Raw genomic sequence first — 18,746 nt, 5'->3', positions numbered from 1 at the left:
GGGGGTGGGGGTTTGCCAGGTGCAAAAAGTCACAGTTGCCCCAGCTTTGCTCCTCCTCTCAATGTTAATTAAGGAGGAGGTGCAGTCTTCCAGGCAGTGCTCCCAGGAAGCTGCTGGCTGGAGCACAGTTGATCTTCTCAGGCTGGTTAGCTAACATTGATTTTCTGCCCCAGTGGAAGAGATTTTACTCTGATGCATGTCATTTAAATTCATTTTACACAGCTGCTTAATGTGGCTTGGCAAGGCACAGCAAACCAGCTTTGTGGGTCTAAACAGCACTTCTGAGTTGGGAAAGGACAGAGCCTGTGGCTCAGCAGCTGATGGCACAGGCTTTTCTGCTCCCCTAGAACTCATGAACGGACCCTGAAGGAACCATGTTAAAGTGCAAGAGAGGAAAAGCCAGGTTCCCAAGAATGTGTCTGTCTGTCTCACTTCACAGTCACTTTACTTGGAGGATCACGCTCAGAGGATTCTTTGTTGCTTTGCATAGAGGACCATGTTTCCCGAACTAATGACTCTCCAGGACAAAATGACGCTCTGCTCTTGCTGTCTGCAATGTGATGGGAAAGAAGACTGTGAGAAAGCTCGGCATCTGGCTAGCAAGGGCCGAGGGCAGAGCTGGGTTTACTGTTCACAGGGCTGGGGAATGGTCCACTGTCCCTTACTACCAAGAATGGGGAAGTTGGTGTGGGAGGATCCGAAGAACATATATACAAACAATATTGTTAATATTATTGTTCAGTAACTCACCCAGTAACACATGCAGTTTATTAACTATACAGCTTCACAGCAAGGAACAGCCGCACTTTTGCTGTCTGTAATACTGCATTGACACCAAGACTAAAATGCCATGGTGTAGGCAGAAAACTCTTGATGATTTTGTTGGATTCCCCTGGCCAAACAATCCAGGCCTCATTGGCTTCAAGGCAGGCTCAGAGAACAGTGAGATCTCTCCTCTGCCCTGGGCAGCCCAGGCTCCTGGGCAGGGGCTTTCAGTGTGGCAGCACAAACAGGTTCCTCCACAGAACAGAAACACCAGTTGGGCTTAGAGCAGAGGGTCTCCCAACAGCAAGCCCTGGGCATGCTGCTACGGCCCAGTCCTGATCAGGATCATTACCACAGGAGCCTGGCAGTTCCAACAGTTGGGGTACTGGGAAGAAAATATGGGGTGTGTGCCAGCCTCAGCCTGGCTGGGGTAAGCAGTGACCTAACATATGGTGGCCTAAAGTAAACACAAGAACAGGTTTTGTGGATTTGTTCGGAAGCACAGGTCTGAGTCCCTGACCATGCACTACTCCACACATAGGTGAGAAGGTTCCAGACAGGTATAAAGGAGACTGTGTTGGACCATATGGCTACCTGGGGTGGGGCTCTGCAAAACTCAACAGAGGTGGAGGAAAGTGTCAAAGAGAGAGGAAAGTAAGATTCTTATATTTATTCTCAATCTATCAATTCAGCATAGTTTTAACTGGAGGTAAATGAAATCAATAGAAGCAGCCGGACCTGAACTGGGGAGGATGCGAGGTTAAGCTGTGGATTGGTCTGCTGATTAAACACAGAGAACAAATGTATGGCTATGTATTAACTCATGAATTTCTATTATAAACGGACTCAGGAAGCATGGCAAGACTTTCATCAGGCGGGGCCCAGCCTTGCTGGCTCTGGCCATTACCCACTCCGTGCCATCAGAGGCCTTGTCAGACGCAATCACATACTTCCTACTTAACAGAAGGGAAGTAACTTGGTGTTATGAATTGCAACAATGGACAGTTCATTTCAGCCATTCACATGGGAGCAGCTGTGCCAGCCTCCAGTAGACTGTCTATTCAAACATTCCCTGTGGCCTGGCGGGTCTGGCTGCAGGCTGGACATTCAGGGTCAGGAGATCTGAAGTGAATGTTAAGGGCTAAGACAGAACAGGGAGGGAATAATGGATCTCCATTTAATCCCTTCAAGGAAACATGTCAGTGTTCATAGCAGAGAATGAGACTGGGGGCTCTGCATTCCTGGAGCATCAGCTTCAGAGGGAAAGGAACAGATCTACACACACACAGGTTCAGACATCCACAGATTCACAGGCATCTACACACACACATGTTCACAGACATCCACAGATTCACAGGCATCTAAACATACACATGTTCAGACATCCACAGATTCACAGGCATCTAAACACACGCATGTTCACAGACATCCACAGATTCACAGACATCTAAACACACACATGTTCACAGATATCCACAGATACACAGACATCTAAACACACGCATGTTCACAGACATCCACAGATACACACCTAAACACATGCAAATTCACAAATACTCACAGATACATAAACACATCTAAACTCACACATGTTCACAGTCATCTACACCAGACACTTAAACATATCTAAACACAGGCAACCACATAGACACACCCAACAGACACAGTTGAACTCACACATTTCAGAAACATCTAAACTTACAAATGTTCACAGATATCTCCCCCAGACACATTTGAATACATGTATGTTCACAGACTAACATAAAGGTACACACATACACGCTTGCACAGTTAGCTTTTATGTCTCTGACAAGTCAGAATTTTCTTGACTTCTGAAAGTACCACTGTGATCCAGCGTGTCAAATGTGCCTATTAAAGGACAGACCTGCTTCTGCTACTTCTAAAACATGCTCATCTTTGCTTCTTATATTTTTAAATTATGCCATTTTGTGGCAGGCCAAGGACTTAAGAATTATTAAGAAGTAGGGTTGAAATCAAGGACAGAAGGTAAAGCTTTGCTCAACCACTTTAAACTTTCTATAATATTATTATTTTTGCTGTAACAACCACATTTTGCTTGTGACAGAAAATGTTCAGACAATAAAACACAAAATTCCATGTGTACTCATTTAGACCAACACACAGAACACATGTATACACATATGGAATTTCGATTTGTGTGTGTGTGTGGGGGGGAGTGGGGACAGGGTCTCACTGTGTAGTTCTGATGGGTCCACAACTTTCTATGCAGTCTAGGCTGGCCTCAATATCTTAGAGTCCCGCCTATCTCATCTCCCAGGGATGGGATCAACAGCATGCACCACCATATCAGACCAAAGTTTCTATTGTACAGAGAATCATATATGGTATAACTATATATATATATATATATATATATATATATATATATAACTATATGTGTGTGTGAGTGCATGTGTGAATGAATGTTCACGCTTGAGTTGCACATGCGTCTGAGTGTGTGATTGCATGTTGTTTCCTTCATAATGTTTTAGATGTTAGTTAGGTTGGAGTGTTTTTGGCTTAAAACTCAAATTGTTTGAAGTAGAATTGAGCAGAAATTTCCTTTTATGCAAGGCATGGTTGTTCTTCTGCCTACAGTCATAGGCACTTCAAGCCGTCTCCCACAAGGACACACACTTCTCTGGTCTCACCTCACATGTAAAGCCAAGCACTGCTGCCCTTGAACACTAGAAAAAAGGATGGGCCAGTGTCGGTCACGTTAGAGGCATACCTGCTTTGTGCTGAGTTTGCAGCAGCCTGCATCACGGCCGCGGCAGCTTCCTGGGCCTTCCGGTTCACAGTGGGCATTGGTGGGCCCATTCCTGGCCCTCCCTGTTGAGACATGCCAGGAGAACTGGGGGTGACGCTGCTCATGGTTCCAGGAAATGGTCTGTTCTGCATCCCAGCTGAAGGCATTCGTCCCAGGGGCATAGCACCACATGGCTGGGCTGGCCCTTGTCCATGCATCTGGTTGTTGGCATTGATGCCCATACCGGGCCCTGGGCCACTGTAGCTTGCACTGGGTACCCCGCTATATGTTGGGGTTCTGGAGTAGTTGCCTAAACAAAAAGCAAAGAGAAGTTAAAGCTTTTTATTTAAATGTTCATGAAAACATTCCCTGCAAATATATTCTGCACATCCATAGGCCCGTCCCGGGTGCTAGTCTCTAGCTGTGCCCCCTTCCCCTGAAGACATTGGCCGCATTCCCAAGGCACCTCAACACAGATAGTCCCCCAGGCTCCACAACATTGGGATAGAAAGGCTAGGCTTCAAACACACTGCAGCAAGGTGGGTTGGGAGCTTGGCCCAGTCATCCCAGCTACATGGGCAGCTAAGGCAGGAGGATCACATGTTTAACCCTGCTTAGACCACTGGGAGAGTTAAAGAACAGCTTGGCTACAATAGTAAGGCTTTGTCTAGAAATAAAAAAGTAAGGTGCTCTGAACATAAGCAAGTAGTAGAGCATTTCTTAACAGTCACGCCTTGGAGTAGATGCCTATGCTGCGGAAAAGAGAGGAACAAAGAGAAGGTTCCCAGCCCAAAAGTCACCAATGTCCTGGACACCATACACTCTTACACTTCACCCAGAAGTATGTCCGTCCTACAGGCCACTGAGACCACCCTGCCACAACCCACCTCCACCTGACTGTGGGGCCAATGCACTGAGCCCCTCGGGGCCATGTAACTGACCCTCCCTGATCTCACAGGAAGGTGTCACATGCATCTTCACTGGTCCAACACGGTTCTCCTCTGATGTTGGGTCCAATCCTCTTCAAAGCACCGGCCCGACACTGAGCACAGGGCACAGAAGAAGTGTGTGGGGGGGTCCAGCTGAAGGCCACAAGCCCTTGTCACCCCTCCCGCCTCTGGCTCTGGGAGGTAGCTGCAGGGCCTCCATCTGTCAGAGCAGCTAGACCTCCCCTCTCTTCCGGACTGCTCCTGTATAAATTATATCTATGTACATTAGAGGAAGGCATGGTACCACTTCAATAATAACAGCACATGTTAGCTGCTGAGCTGAAACGCGCACTAGACAAGTGGTTAAAGTGTCCTCTACCCCATGAGTTACTCCCATTCCCCAATGACCAAACACATGACTTTTCTTTTAAGGAATTATTTATTTATTTTATGTATATGTACACACTGTAGCTGTCTTCAGACACCAGAAGAGGGCATTACAGATGGTTGTGAGCCACCATGTGGTTGCTGGGAATTGAACTCAGGACCTCTAGAAGATCAGTCAGTGCTCTTAACCACTGAGCCATCTCTCCAGCCCCCTAACCCCAATCACTGTTTATAAAAGAAGAAAACCTGAGTTTGGAGGTTAGGATTGAGGCTCACGCAAGCAGAATCCACGTATTTAACCAAGGAAACATGCTGTCTTCCAGTAATAAAGTTTTCTTAAATCTATGCAGAGCAGAATGACCTCTTGGCCTGAGGAAGTAAGACACTTTCAGCTCACTGGGTACATGGTGGCTGAGCTTTCTTCTTCAACTGTCTGTGAAGTATGGGCTGATATTTATGGATGAGGTGGAGGTCTCTGTTCATGCAGACCACAGGCTGGTACAGTGTGTCTGCCAAGGGCCAGAGAGTAAATATTTTAAGCCTCAGGGGCCTGTGTACTCCCAACTATTCAGCTCTGCCAATACAGCCTATAGCTCCAAGGTAGCCACATGGAGACACACAGTTCTGCTAAGTGTATATTTACAACAGGGTCAAAACAAGGAGGGAAATAATTTGCTGACCCCTGGAAAAGAGCAGTCCTGGGACATGCCCATAACCCGTTACACTGGCTCAACACTGCATTGTCTTTAAGTAGAATGTCATTATGAAGGCTGAAGGTGGACATGAGAGGATTCTAAAGAGGCAGGGCAGACTCCAAGACCTCAATAAAGATAAAAATCTGAGGGCCTGGACACAGGGGGATAAAGGTTGCAATATGAGTCAGGCTGACAGCGGGTCCTTTCACCAGAACACAGCACCTTCGCAAAGCTGGAGTGTGCAGAGATAATCAAGCACATACTGTTTTTAAAAAGGCTTAAAACATGCAAAAATGTACACAATTTCAAACTCCTTCCAGAAAGTCCTGAAGTGGCTTCTGAGCTCTCCGTCCTCTGGGAGCAGACAGTCACCTCTGTAGAAGCAGCACCTACCTGGATGCTCAGGAAAGCTGGCGCAGTAAATGTTCCCTGCGAGCAGGAACGCCCCTCCCCTCCCTCCCCTGCAGCATCGTGTCTCAGCTTCCTTTCAGCTTTATTTTTACCAAACAAATGTAAACTCATTTATAGTGCAAGCACTTAACTAACGGGTCCACGTGCCCACACTTAACTAACGGGTCCACGTACCCACACTCAACTAACGAGTACATGTACCCACACTTAACTAACGGGTCCATGTACCCACACTCAACTAACGGGTCCACGGGTCCACACTTAACTAACAGGTCCACGTGCCCACACTTAACTAACAGGTCCACGTACCCACACTTAACTAATGGGTCCACGTGCCCACAACTAACAGGTCCATGTACCCACACTTAACTAACGGGTCCACGTACCCACACGTTACTTGGAAGCTACTTCATGCCTTCCTGACCCTTTATAAATGACTTGTGGGCAGAAGTTCTTTTCTCCAGTGACCATCTTTCATTTTGAAAATGACACTGAATCTTACTTTAAAGCAAGCATATAGACATGGACACTGCAAACTGTACTATATACTCTCAATGCCATTTGACTAGAGGAGGATGTTCTGTTGCTGAGCTCTGCTTCCTGTGGGAGAGAGACACACTGGCTGAGTTCATCTACTCTGGGTCTCACTCGTTGTGGGGTGGGGACCAAAAAGCAGCTGTAGGCTGGATCTCCATGAGCCCAGAGGGGAAGCCCAGCTTCCTGACTGCCCTGTGCCCTGCTCCACACTCTCCTTCCTTTATGGACTGTGGGGCTGGCTTGCAGTACGGCTCCAGCTTGGGCAGGAAGCACTCTGGCCTATGTGGCAAGTGTGGCACCAGCCACATGGCTCTCATGTGTGGGCCTGTGTTGATGCTGCCCCTGTGTCCTCAGTCTATCTCCTTCAGCCAGTTGGGCTGTCTCAGAATCACATGTCAGTGTTTGGGGAACTAGAAGTCCTCTTTCTTTTCCTTAAAGTTTTAAAGACACTCCTCTCTGACCCTGTGGGCCGGGATAAGCACACTTTCTGAAGGCTCCGCACGGCTTCCCAGGTTAAGCTCACGCGTTAGAAGCGGTTGATGGCTCTGCTTCTGATGCTGCCTGGCAGCAGGACCTTCACCTGTTACTTAACTTGCCCACACAGTGGCACTGTCACTAGGAAGGTGTGATGCTAACGGGGACCAGGTAAGGTTGCAGCACAGAGCCTGCTGCCGTGGGCCTCGGGACCCCAGTGCCACCTTTCACCCCTACCCTACACAGTCTACAGCTCATCTTCATCTTCTAGCAAACAGAATCCAAATGTGTAAGCCAAGCAAAATACGAGAGGAACCGGCAGGAGCGAGAAGCGCTGGAGCGAGAAGCGCCGTCTTCTTTCCGTGTTTCTCTAATAGATTAGTAATTTGTTGGCACTGGCTCTGACAGAAAACAGATGGATGCAGCATTAGGCACAATGAAGGCAGCAGATGCCGGGCCAACCCACCTCAGCTGGACGGCTCCTGCAGCCAAGTCCGAGAGCCCACCGTTTTCAAGTGGGTTCATCTTGGCACTCCAGCTTTGGAAAATCAGTCATGAATGAATTCAGATTTCAACCCAGCAGGAGTTACATTCAAGCACCAGACAGAGGAAGCAGCGGCCACTCTACTTAAGTCACCGCCATTATCTTAGGAGGGCTGCAGATAATTCTGTATCTGACTAAAGCACGTTGGGATTTGGTAGTCACAATCAATACTTCCAGTTCCTGTTCTTAAAGCCACTGCTTCTCCTCTCACGAGATCTTGTGCCTGAGCTACACAGGCAAAGGATGCATTTTATTCTACACTGAGGATGACAAAAGATAGTATGCTTCAAAGCCCAGACCTTGGGTTATACAACCCTCATGAGTGGCATGCTATAAACTATCCACAGGGCTGGGGAGATGTCTGCACGGTTAGGGAAGCTTACTGCTCCTGCAGAGGACCCGGGATCAGCTCCTGACAGTCACAGCCTGTATCTCTGCCTTCCATCCTCTGTGGGCAGCAGGCCTACTCACACGCATCTATTTATGACCAGGGCTAAGCATTTGCCTTGCTCTGTGTCCCCATTTCAGTAGCAGTCCTACATGAAGCCTGTCTACTGAAATAAACCCTACATGTAACAAGCAAATCCAGTCCCACAGCCACCAGAGCAATCAGGACACAGGGCTTGTCATCATGAACAGAAGTTCCCTTCTGTGGTCAGTCAGCAGCACACCCCAGATTCACCACAGGGTTAAGCAGCTCATGGCTGTGATCACAGGTCCACTGGAACTGTTGCTAGCAGTATTTTTGGCAGTTGTGAACTGAGCTCCGTGTGGATGTATTTTTGTTTTGCTTCTTTTGGGAGATCCTAGGGAAGAGCAAGCTTCATAAGCAGGATTTTACCTCCACAGGTAATCACCATGCACTCTGAGCACACAGCTCTTAGGTACTACGTGGCAGTTACTGATGACAGCCAGGACTTTATATTATCAACTGTTCAAAAGTCCTGGCCATTCTAACAGGCATGGGACAAAATGCATGTGGCTTTAATTTTCACTTTGCTCATGACAGATAACTAAGTATTTTTCTTACGTGTTATTCTGGTAAAAGCCTTTCTGTATTTATAACAACAACAACAACAACAACAACATAGATACAAAAAAACCCAAAACAAAAACAAAACCAGGAAACTCTTCTTTCTACTGGGATCTACACACAATCCTCTTTGGGTCATAGATCAAGCAATAACGAGGATATAAAATGGAGGTTGACAATTAAAGTCAACTGATCTAACGGAATCCTACTGTTTATTGGAGTGGGCTTTGCACTGGTATCCAAGGCAGCTTGCTTTTCTCACGTCAATATACATTTAAAACTTCTTTAAACTATAAAGCTTATACTCATTCTGAACTTTGCTTGTTACTACAATATCACTTTCAACTTCAAGAAGGTCCGCCCTCCCCGCATGTGTTATTAATTAACAGTTCTCAAAACAAAAACAAACAAAAAAACCCAACCTAATTACATAGTAATGCAAGCTCAATACATAAAGAAAGAAATGGCAAAGAGTTAGCCTTAGTTTCATGTCCCACAGACTGGACACAGCATGCAACTTGCCTCTTAGGCACTTCGGGGTCCCCCCACACCGTCTCTCCACTCCCACAAGGCAGGCAGCCACACCAGGGCTGGATTCCTCTCCTTAGCAACAGTCATTCAAAAACTTATTCTTTGGAGGCTCTTAGATGCCAGGCCCTGAGCCAGCTGCTGGGCATCCAATAGTAAACAGAGAGAGCCGCGGTGGGCCAGTGAAGGGACACAGAGCATGCACCTGGTGATGGGATCCAGGAAGAAGAAACAGAGACATCTACAGAGCGGCGAGGGGCACAGAGGGGAAATCTGCGTTTTGCTTCAACTATGGACGAGGTGATGAATGGTTGGTCACCGCTGGAGGGCAGCTGCTGGGGGCAACGTTTGTAGTAGTGACTGCTACAAGGCACTGTGAGTTCTTGAAGCAGACCAAAATCTCTGCTATGGGTTCTGAATCAGTGAAGAGTCCAGCCAGCACAGCATTACGCGCCTACCTGATGTACAGGCCCAACTGCACTCCTGAGGGGCGATGTAACAGAAGGCTGTGACATGTATGTATGTGTGTAGGTAAAGACTACTACCGCACGCTACAGCCCACCTTGTATAAAGCGCCATTTTCCTGCACAAGAAACAAGGATTCTCAGAGTCAGACTCTCATGTACCACATGCTGCAGGAGCTTTGTGTCCTTGTGTCCAGAGGGGCCGCACCAGGCACAAGGAAGATGGGATGCAGCAGGAGGGACCTGCTGAAGGCAGGCAAGAGGCAACGTGACCTACACCACTGGACGCTTACTACGTCCTCCTGAAAGGCGACTGGGGGAACATTCTTAGAAACCTGTGGAGTGGAGTTCAGCTCTGCTGGCTTCCCTTAGAGGAAGGCCAGGAGCCTCAGGGAAGTCAAATGTAGAGTTGCCTTATATAGTTTTCATTTTAAGTTAATCTGCACTGCAAATTCCCAGTTTAGAGAATTTGATCAAATCATGATGATGACCAAGTCTAGGAAAACATTCATGCTTAAGTTCTATAATATGCAAGCTAAATTCGAGCATCCAAATATGACTCGGTTCCATCGGCAATGCAACGATCCACTTCAGATTTCTCCTTAGTATAATTAAGACTGAGGATCAGACATTCCTTTAATTGAAAACAACATGGGTAGACTGAGGGAGGAATGTCAAAGATTAGTGCAACGAGCATATTACCAGCTGTTTCGAGAGGAAATGAAGACGGGGTATGAAGACAGGGCCTCTGGAAGACAAACCAGGCTACTGGCAGTCTCCTGCAGAGTTGGGGGACGAGGCGCACCCCTTCTCTGGGAGGGCAGAATGAGTCTTCAGCCAGAGATGGGACTTTTAAGAATGGAGCTGGAAGCCCTGGGTCACGGTGACACTGGGCGCCCATGTGGGACTCTCAAATGGCTAGCCGGCTGACAGTTTCTGACATTTACACCTCACCTCCCTGGAACTGAAATAGTTGTAAAATTACCATGCAATTCACAGTCTTAGAGCAGCGGACACTCCCGCTGAATATCTTCTGAAATTTGCTTTGGCTGGATTTGTGAGAAAAGAAGGAAAATTCAAGGCTCAGAGGGGGTCTCGTTACCTTAAAGAAAGCCTTAAACCTTTCTGAAGATAGCTCTTCAAAGTAACTGGAGATTAAACTCCTTAGACCGACTGACAAAAGTATAAAACTACAGGACCAGCGGCAGCCTGTGCCTGCGGACTGCGGACTCCAGATGTACTTACCTGAGTGGCAACTGTTGCAAATCCAGACTCAGAATTACTCGGTCCTGGCAAACCGAGGCTAGACCTTTGGTCCTGCCAGTAAGGGACAGCTGTTAAAAAATATTTGAGAGCAGTGCAGTGGTGGCTCAGGAGTTTAATACCTACACTTGGGAGGCAGAGGCAGGCAGATCTCTGTGAGTTTTGGGCCAGCCTGGTCTACAGAGTGAGTTCTAGGACAGTCAGGGCTACACAGAGGAACCTTGTTTTGAAAAACAGCAAACAAACAACATTTGAGGATGGCCAATGCAGGATGCTTTTCTAGGGAAGACAAGCAAAGTAAAAGGCTATGAAGATCACACAGATTTCTGCCCTCTTTTGCCCAAATTCATCATTAATAATTAATGTTAATTACAAAATTCCCTTCTATTTGCAGAAGTGAGTCCCTGAGGCCTCTCTCCTTGTAAACACTTTGCAAGGGTAGTTATTACACGTGTTTGCTTGAAGGGAGCAAAGTGCTAGTTCATAAAATATGCTGTAATTAAACACTTTTACACATTTAACTTTGTTTCATCTTATTTGTATACTTAATAATTCAACTTTATAGCACTGCAATATATTTCTAACACCCAGTTTCTCCTGTACCTCACAGGAATGATCTTCCTAATCTCCTTCATATTTTTTCTTCATTGTGAATTTTAAATTTTAATTGACTTTTTTTTTTTTTTTGAGTTGGAGATTCACTTTGTAGCCTGGGGCTGAGAAACTTGCAGCAATCCTCCTGCCTCAGCTACCGAGCACTGGGATTGCAGCTGTGAATCAACATGCTTGGCAGGTTCCTGAGTATTTCTGATACTTCTCCATTCCTAAAGCTCCAAGATGCTATTCTTGCAGGCAAGCATCAGTCTCTCGTCTCCTGACGCTTGCTGTCCGTGTGCACAGGGGAGGGAACCTAACTGCAGCCCCAGAGGAGGCGGAAGCTTCTGGCCAGAGCAGCCTCTGCAATCCCTCACCTTGGGCTTGAAGCCTGGTCCTGCCCGTGGGTACCGAGAGCACATGGGTCAACCTGTCCACATCTGGTTTTCTCACCTGCAGAGTGATGACTGGCTCAGCCAGAACAGCCACTGCATCAAGAGGAAGTGTGCACCTGGGCTGTGCTTGGTCTCTCCCTTAAAGAAGCAAGCAAAGGCTGTCTGCTCCCCTGGCCAGCACACAGCCCCATATTCCATGGTGTGTACAGTAAGTATTGCTTTGCTCTTCTTTTTTTGTTTTTCTCCCAGACAGTATCTTGATCTGTAGCTTAGGCTGGCCTCAAATTAAGATTCTCCTGCCTCTGCCTCCTGCGTGCTGGGATTATAAGCATGAGCCACCACATCTGGTCCCAGCTTCCTGGGCTAATCAGTTTTGTAAGTGCTTCATCTGACACTGAAGTGGGGTCCACCAAAGAAGCTATAAAACATCTTCCCCCAGATGCCTTAAATCAACCCCAGGTAAAAGTCACTGTGTTAACAGACTGAGGGATGAGACGGAGGGCCTGTCTTTCAGATCCATGTCTTCCTTACTATAACCTTTGAAAAGAAGACACTAGCCAACTGCTTTACTGATAATGTAAAAGAGGGGAGAAATCCCTCATGGTGGTGGTGCTGGGGTCTCTGCTCAACAGGCATTCCAAGGAGGAACACACAGGCAGGGCATTCCCTGCTTCAACATGGCCTATGTCATTTCATATCCTTAAGTGTTTGCCGAGACAAGACAGGCACCTGGGATTTGAACATGGGCAGAGCCTGAACATTGGTTTTAAGCTCCCTAGTGCCACTGCTCTGGGAGGAATGGTGGTGTTGATGCCCCACAGGAAGACAAGGTCAGCGGGCTTGAGCTGGAGAGGCCAGGCAGAGGCCCTTCCTTCCTTACACAGGAGCACACACTGGGTGTGGGAACACCAGCCTTGCTTCAGAAGGTCCCTGCTATCTGCTTGTTCCAGTAAACCCACAATGGTGAGCCTTCTTGAAGATACACCCCATTGATGTTACGGAAAAGGCCCCGGACCAGGAAGCAACTTACATAACAATGATCTTCTGGGGAGAAGGAAGTCACAGGAAGAGCTCAGGATTTCTAAGACACACAGCAGTTTGTATGAGCATTTGCCTGACTCAGTGCTCTTAAAGGAAGGATTGTCCAATGCAATGATTTGGAGAAAATACAGGATTTACTAAAAACAAAGTAATAGTAATAGTAATAGTAATAGTAATAGTAATAGTAATAGTAATAGTAATACTACCATCCATTCCTCCGCAGTGTCCTTCCCTGATCTCAGCTCCTATAACAGAGCTTGCGGCTTGTGCACATAGAGCTTCTCAGAGGATCCAAAGAACCATCACAAGCACCAAGCTCACATGTGAAGCCTGCAGGTCCTGCATGAAGCCCAAATGAGAGCAGGTTCTGAGAGCAGGGCTCAGCCTTGTCCAATTACGTCTCAGGAAAGACCCACAATTCTGTACCTACATAATTTACAAATACTTGTCCAAGCATCTTTCCACAACAGCTAAGGAGCCCTGCTTTGGTTGTTGTGAAGAGCCCACGCAGGTCTGGTAGGGGGGTAGGCATGTGGGATCCCACAGTGGCCTGGCTTGGAGCCCACTAAGCTCAGCTACAAACTGCTGCTCGCCACTCCTAGGCTTGCAGTATTAGCATGGAAGACTTCATGACATGCTACAAGTTCAGTCATGCCAAACCCTAAGTCTCTGACCATCTTGCCAACATGCCAATGAACAAAGGAAGGAGCCATTTGGAAAGGGTTACTGAGTAGCCTAAGAGTTCTCCTAGCAACAGAAACAGTGGAAAAGCAAGCACAATAAAGCAACATAAGGTAAAGAAACTGCCACATCGATAGCTCTGAGAAGACCTCAGAGAGACAGCTTCCAAACAACACACTGCTCACAGACTGAGAAGGACTAGCTCCTGAGAAAGCCAGGGTCTCCAGGACACTTGCTGATCCTCAGAAATCCCCAAGGGCTGGCTGGCCAGCCTCTAGGAAACTCAGCTTATTTGCTATACAGACATAGATCCCACCAAGACACAGGCTTTCTGAGGGTAGGTCCAGCTCTGGCTGCAGGTCAAAGCCAATTGGACATTTGTCTCAACTCTGACTGTTCTGGCATTCTCAGATATGAGAACTTCCAGTAACTGTGACAGGTTACATCAGACTTCCCAAATGATCCATTAATGTCTAATTTCAGTACATACAATATAATGCAGGCAGGATTAATTTAGATATCTTACTACCAAAGTGACTTCAAAATACATCTATCAGTTATAAAGCCCTGACAGCAGGGCTCTCCATGTACCTGACACTTCCAGGAGGGTACCATGGAAACAGTGTGTGTGGGTATGGCTCTGCATATTTTCCCACTCCCTCCTCACTTCCTGCCTTAGGCCTGCGGTCCTGGCAGCGTGTGTGCTGTAGCACCTGAGGGAGACCAGATCCTGGAATGGACACACGCTGCTGAGCAGGAAGCTTGTGGTCCTAGCGGGGCTATCAGTGTATGTATGTGTGTGTGTCTGTGTGAGGTGTGTGTGTCTCTGTGTGTGTATGTGTGGTGGCTGTAAAACTGGGCTGAAGTTTAAGCTAGAGACGTTCCGGGGATGTACTTGGCTGTGCCTTTCTCTACCAGCATTCGGAGCTACATCACAGTACCCAGTCTACTCCTAAATGAATACCACTCACATGTGAGCAAGCACTCACCACTAACCATCATGAAGTTCACATTAACCTCCTCATCCGTCATAGCAAACAAAATCATACTGCATTTTATACCACTAAAACCTCGGCGAGCAGGCGCACTATGAAAACCCCACCAGCTCCCTCCCACCATGCATTTTGGAGAATGTCTTGCTTTGTTACCTTGGGGTCCATACTGGCTCATCTGTGGGCCGTACGTGCCACTTGAGTTACTCTGCTGAAAGTTACTGATCCCAGGATGCATCTGGCCCCCAGGAGATGGGTGAGGCGACATGGATGGTGCTGTCTGCTGAGGTCCGTACTGAGACATCTGAGGGTTTCTCTGTGTGCCTGTCATAAAACCTACATGGGAAACAAAGGAACACAAAGGCAGGCATCTTATCACTTCTGTGTACACAGTGCCCCTGGGGTTGTATGGGGTAGACGGTGAGAAGAAGCATGGCGCCACCGGATTCCCATAGAGAAACATACCAAGACAACTCAATGCAAGGGTGGAGCCTGGGAGGGCACCATGAGGACACCCCGGCCGGAAGCCTGAACTCTCACTTGAGTTTCTGGAACACCAATAGTCAGTGGCCTTGATCAAAGGAACTTCACGGTCAGCATGAGGCCACCATGGTAGATGCCCTGCAGATCCAACAGTTACAGTGGGGTAGCCTGCACTCATGTTGGCTTGGGCTGGATTTGCGCCTTCTCTGTGGACTATAGGTCTATGGCACGCAGCCCTCTTCCCTCACACCCTCGGCTCTCCTTGCTCTCCTCGGACAGCTGTTCACCTGGACTGCTAAGCAGCTTGAGGTCTTGCGAGGAGCCAACTCACAGTGCCCCTGAGGTATCCCAGGCCGTCTGTGCTCTGTACCCTTGAATCTGCTCTGCCAGTCGCATTTCCCACCGTTTGTGTGATGGATGCCATTACAGGCCTGGAAGCTTCTGTCAGACGTTCCCTTCATCCTCTCTGTCACACACATCGGCCTGCCTTGATGATTGCCATACTCCTTGAAGGGCTCCTCTCTTCCGTCCTGTCTCTGCAGAGCCCACTCCCAGCTATGGTCTAACTACCCACAATCCCCTTCCACTGACTTATTCTTTGCTACAAAGCTGCAAGAGTTAACTTTCAGGACTGAAGAGAAGGTATCAGAGCAAAGCCCCCACTTGCATAAAGCCCCTGGCAGTTTTCCACTGCACCCAGGCCTACAACACATGCACCGCTGGTGGCCTCTCACACCGACCCTTTACCACAGTGTCCCTTCTTCCTCCACAGTGTCCTCCACTGGCCTCCCTGTCCTTCCCAGAAGATGGTATCAAACACTGACCTTCAACCAAGCCTGACGCTATCCTGTCCCTACTCCTTAGATGTCTCTCCATGTGCTCAGTGCTTTTATTGCTTTTCCTGGCTGCCCAACCTCGGGTAGAATCCGATTTGCTGCATCTCCCTCAGAAGCCCTCACAGTACTTCTCATAGCCGAATGGGTGGCGTTATTATTGTTGTTGTTTGTAGATGTGTATGTGGCATGGGTATGCGTGTTCACGTGTGTGGTGTACCTGTCTGCACATGCATGTGAAGGGCTGAAGCTGACGTTGGGTATCTGTCTTCCTTTTTATCTACTGAGGCAGAATCTCTTGGCAGTTCCAGCTTGCTCGGCTTGCCAGCTTGCCCCAGGAATCCAGCTGCCACATCTACCTGGCTTCTCCGTGTGCTCTGGCATCCCGGCATCCTTCATGCTCAGACGAAGGCATCGCGGAGCCATTTCTCCACCTCACGACTATTTTTAGCTTGCATATTCCTTCTCTTACTCACTAAGAAGCTCACAAAAAGCAAAGACCACGTCTCACTCAGTGCTTCAGCCTAAGTGTCTTACAGAAGTGGATGGCACACAGCCTGCACCCAGATCCTTTCTCGAGAGTTTCCCTAAATAGGTGGGATCTCCCTGCACAGCCTGCACTTCGTGGGTTTCCACATGCAGGGATGGGCAGAGGCAGCACTACACCCAACCCAAACCGAATTTTGAGTATCTGCATAGACACTCCAGACTTTGTGGAGTATAACACAGCAGAGACTTGATAAATAATTGTTTTTAAATGTGCCAAGGAAACATGTATTTAAGTTATTCAGAAATGCAACGTTAGAAACATCCACTTGAGTCACTTAGGCCAACAGATGTGTTCAAAGTGGCACTGAGAAAGGGAGCCATAGACAAGTCTCAATAGCAGGCGCGTGGGTGAGAATGCTCGTGCTTCTCAGTGGAGGCGCTGGCTGGGCAGGAGCAGGTGCGTCTGCGCAGGGCCTCAGCTGCACCTCTGCACATGCTTGGAAAGGCAGAGCTGTGTGAAGGCAGTGTAACGTGGAGAGCAAGGCACCAGGAAACAGACACCACGGTTTACTGAGGACAGATGAGATCTTTTAACATGGCTTGTGCCTATGGACACTAAAGTGAAATCAGGGACAGTGGACTTGATTGCATCTTCAGACGTTACACGGCGCTACACAGTATCCGAGCTCTACTGGGGAATTCTCCAGGTTTTTAGAGTCCTGGTTAATAAAAATGGCGCTCAGTACCATGAAGACTGTGTGCAATGGCTTCCCTCTTGGCTGGTCAGTGCGACAATGACAGCCCCTTTAGCATTTTGACTGTCCCTCAACTGTGAAGGTGGCACTGCTGCCCCACCACCCCCTGCAGTCCCTGCCACTGATATGTCCCTGCCGTGTCCTGTGGCTGGAAGTTGATCACAAAGGCTCCGAGAAGTCTCGCCTCAGCAAGTCACTTCGTTTCTGGGCACTTACTCAATCCCTAAAGATAAAGATGTCAGTTGAAAGTTCTATTCAAACGAATCCAAATGACCATTTGCACTGTATAGTAAATAAAATTTGTACAAAGGCTTTATTTAAAAGGAGGCTGAGGGCAAAACATAAATCCTGGGGACAGGAACAGCATTATTAAAACCCTGTTAACTTGGAGACAAAGCTCTATGGGGTGCGGCCTCTACCTTTCATGTAGACATTCGGATCAGAATGCCGATTTCTCTGTAGCCCTTTAAAGTGTTCACATTCTAAGGAGCTCCTTTTCTTCCCTATGGCCGCATGCAGAATGGGACAAGCACTCTATCACCGAGCTACAGTGCAGCCCAGCAGAACTTCTCAAAATCTTGCTTCCTTGTTTCTGTAGGACTCACCCCTTTTCCTTTCCCTGTGTCCCCATCACTTCCCTGACTTGACTCAGCAATCACTAACTGGCTGTACTGGGCTGGGGGCTGGGGTGGGGTGGGGCAGAAGGTCTTGTTCCAGGGCTGTGCTGTTAGCAGCTCAGAATCTAGTTGGAGAGTCAGGTGTTTAACGAATACAATACATGTTCACTGTAACTTGTGACTTTATGTAACCTCTCCCAGGCCACAGTTGTCTCCTCGTAAAATGAAGATTCCTGTAAGGCTCAACAGAGCCAGCATGGGAAGGTGCTCTGAAATATAAGAGTTCCTGGCTCACAAACACCAAAGCCCTTTGACTCCTGGATGGTCCATGCATTCAGATACAGTTTACAGTTGCTTTATTTTGTATGTAGAATCTGCATCACCTGGGCACTTAGGTGCACACATCCCAAGGGGTTTGGGAAGGGTACGTCCTGGAAAGCAACCCACTTGTTCTGCTTGCCAATGGTCTCTGGCCTATGGTGGTCATTTCTTCAGTGTGTTCTCTCTCTCTCTCTCTCTCTCTCTCTCTCTCTCTCTCTCTCTCTTGTATTATCTACCCTGTTTTCTCTTTATTAAGTTTTCGCCCTGTTCAAAGGCTCCGTGGAGTTTGGTTCTACCATCCTTCTGTATATACATCTGTTACTGTTTCCTGACCAGTATCCGTCCTACAGACAGCAGTGATCGTCATCAGACAAGGGCTTACAGCCTTCTCTGCAGTCTGCAGAAAGTTAGACTCTTGCTTTGCTGGCCAGATTACTGCCACACCAGCAAAGTGACAGAATTCTGCACTATGCATCACAAGGGAAGATCTAAAGGGGAGTGGTGTTGAAGTTATAAGTCAGCTGGAGGCCGGTACAGCAATGTCTATCTTAGACTCACTGTTACACATCAGCAGGAATCCTACTGAATGTTCTAGTTGTTTCTCTTTGGCAGTGTGGGGAATGGGGACCCAGGACCTACTACCACTGAGCTACACTCCTAGTTCCTAAGACGTCCAATTTTTAAACAGTTATTTTTAAACAGTTAATCTTGCAAAAACATTGGTGAAAAGCGAGACAGAAGCTGC

At 47.7% G+C, this 18,746-nt stretch overlaps 1 protein-coding gene across 1 annotated transcript in view; it reads right to left on the bottom strand.

Annotated features, from left to right (window-relative positions):
- Window positions 1-18,746, bottom strand: part of Arid1b (AT-rich interaction domain 1B) — a 348,501-nt gene that overhangs the window by 46,188 nt on the left and 283,567 nt on the right. Inside the window, exons 7-8 of the mRNA XM_021220975.2 lie at window positions 14,660-14,839; window positions 3,518-3,845 (exon numbers count right to left, since the gene is read on the bottom strand). Coding sequence (XP_021076634.1) covers window positions 3,518-3,845; window positions 14,660-14,839 — 508 coding nt within the window. The remainder of the gene's footprint in view (window positions 1-3,517; window positions 3,846-14,659; window positions 14,840-18,746) is intronic.

Source organism: Mus pahari, chromosome 21 (assembly GCF_900095145.1).
Source record: "Mus pahari chromosome 21, PAHARI_EIJ_v1.1, whole genome shotgun sequence".
Lineage (NCBI taxonomy): Eukaryota > Metazoa > Chordata > Mammalia > Rodentia > Muridae > Mus > Mus pahari.
This window is presented reverse-complemented; position numbering and strand designations above follow the sequence as displayed.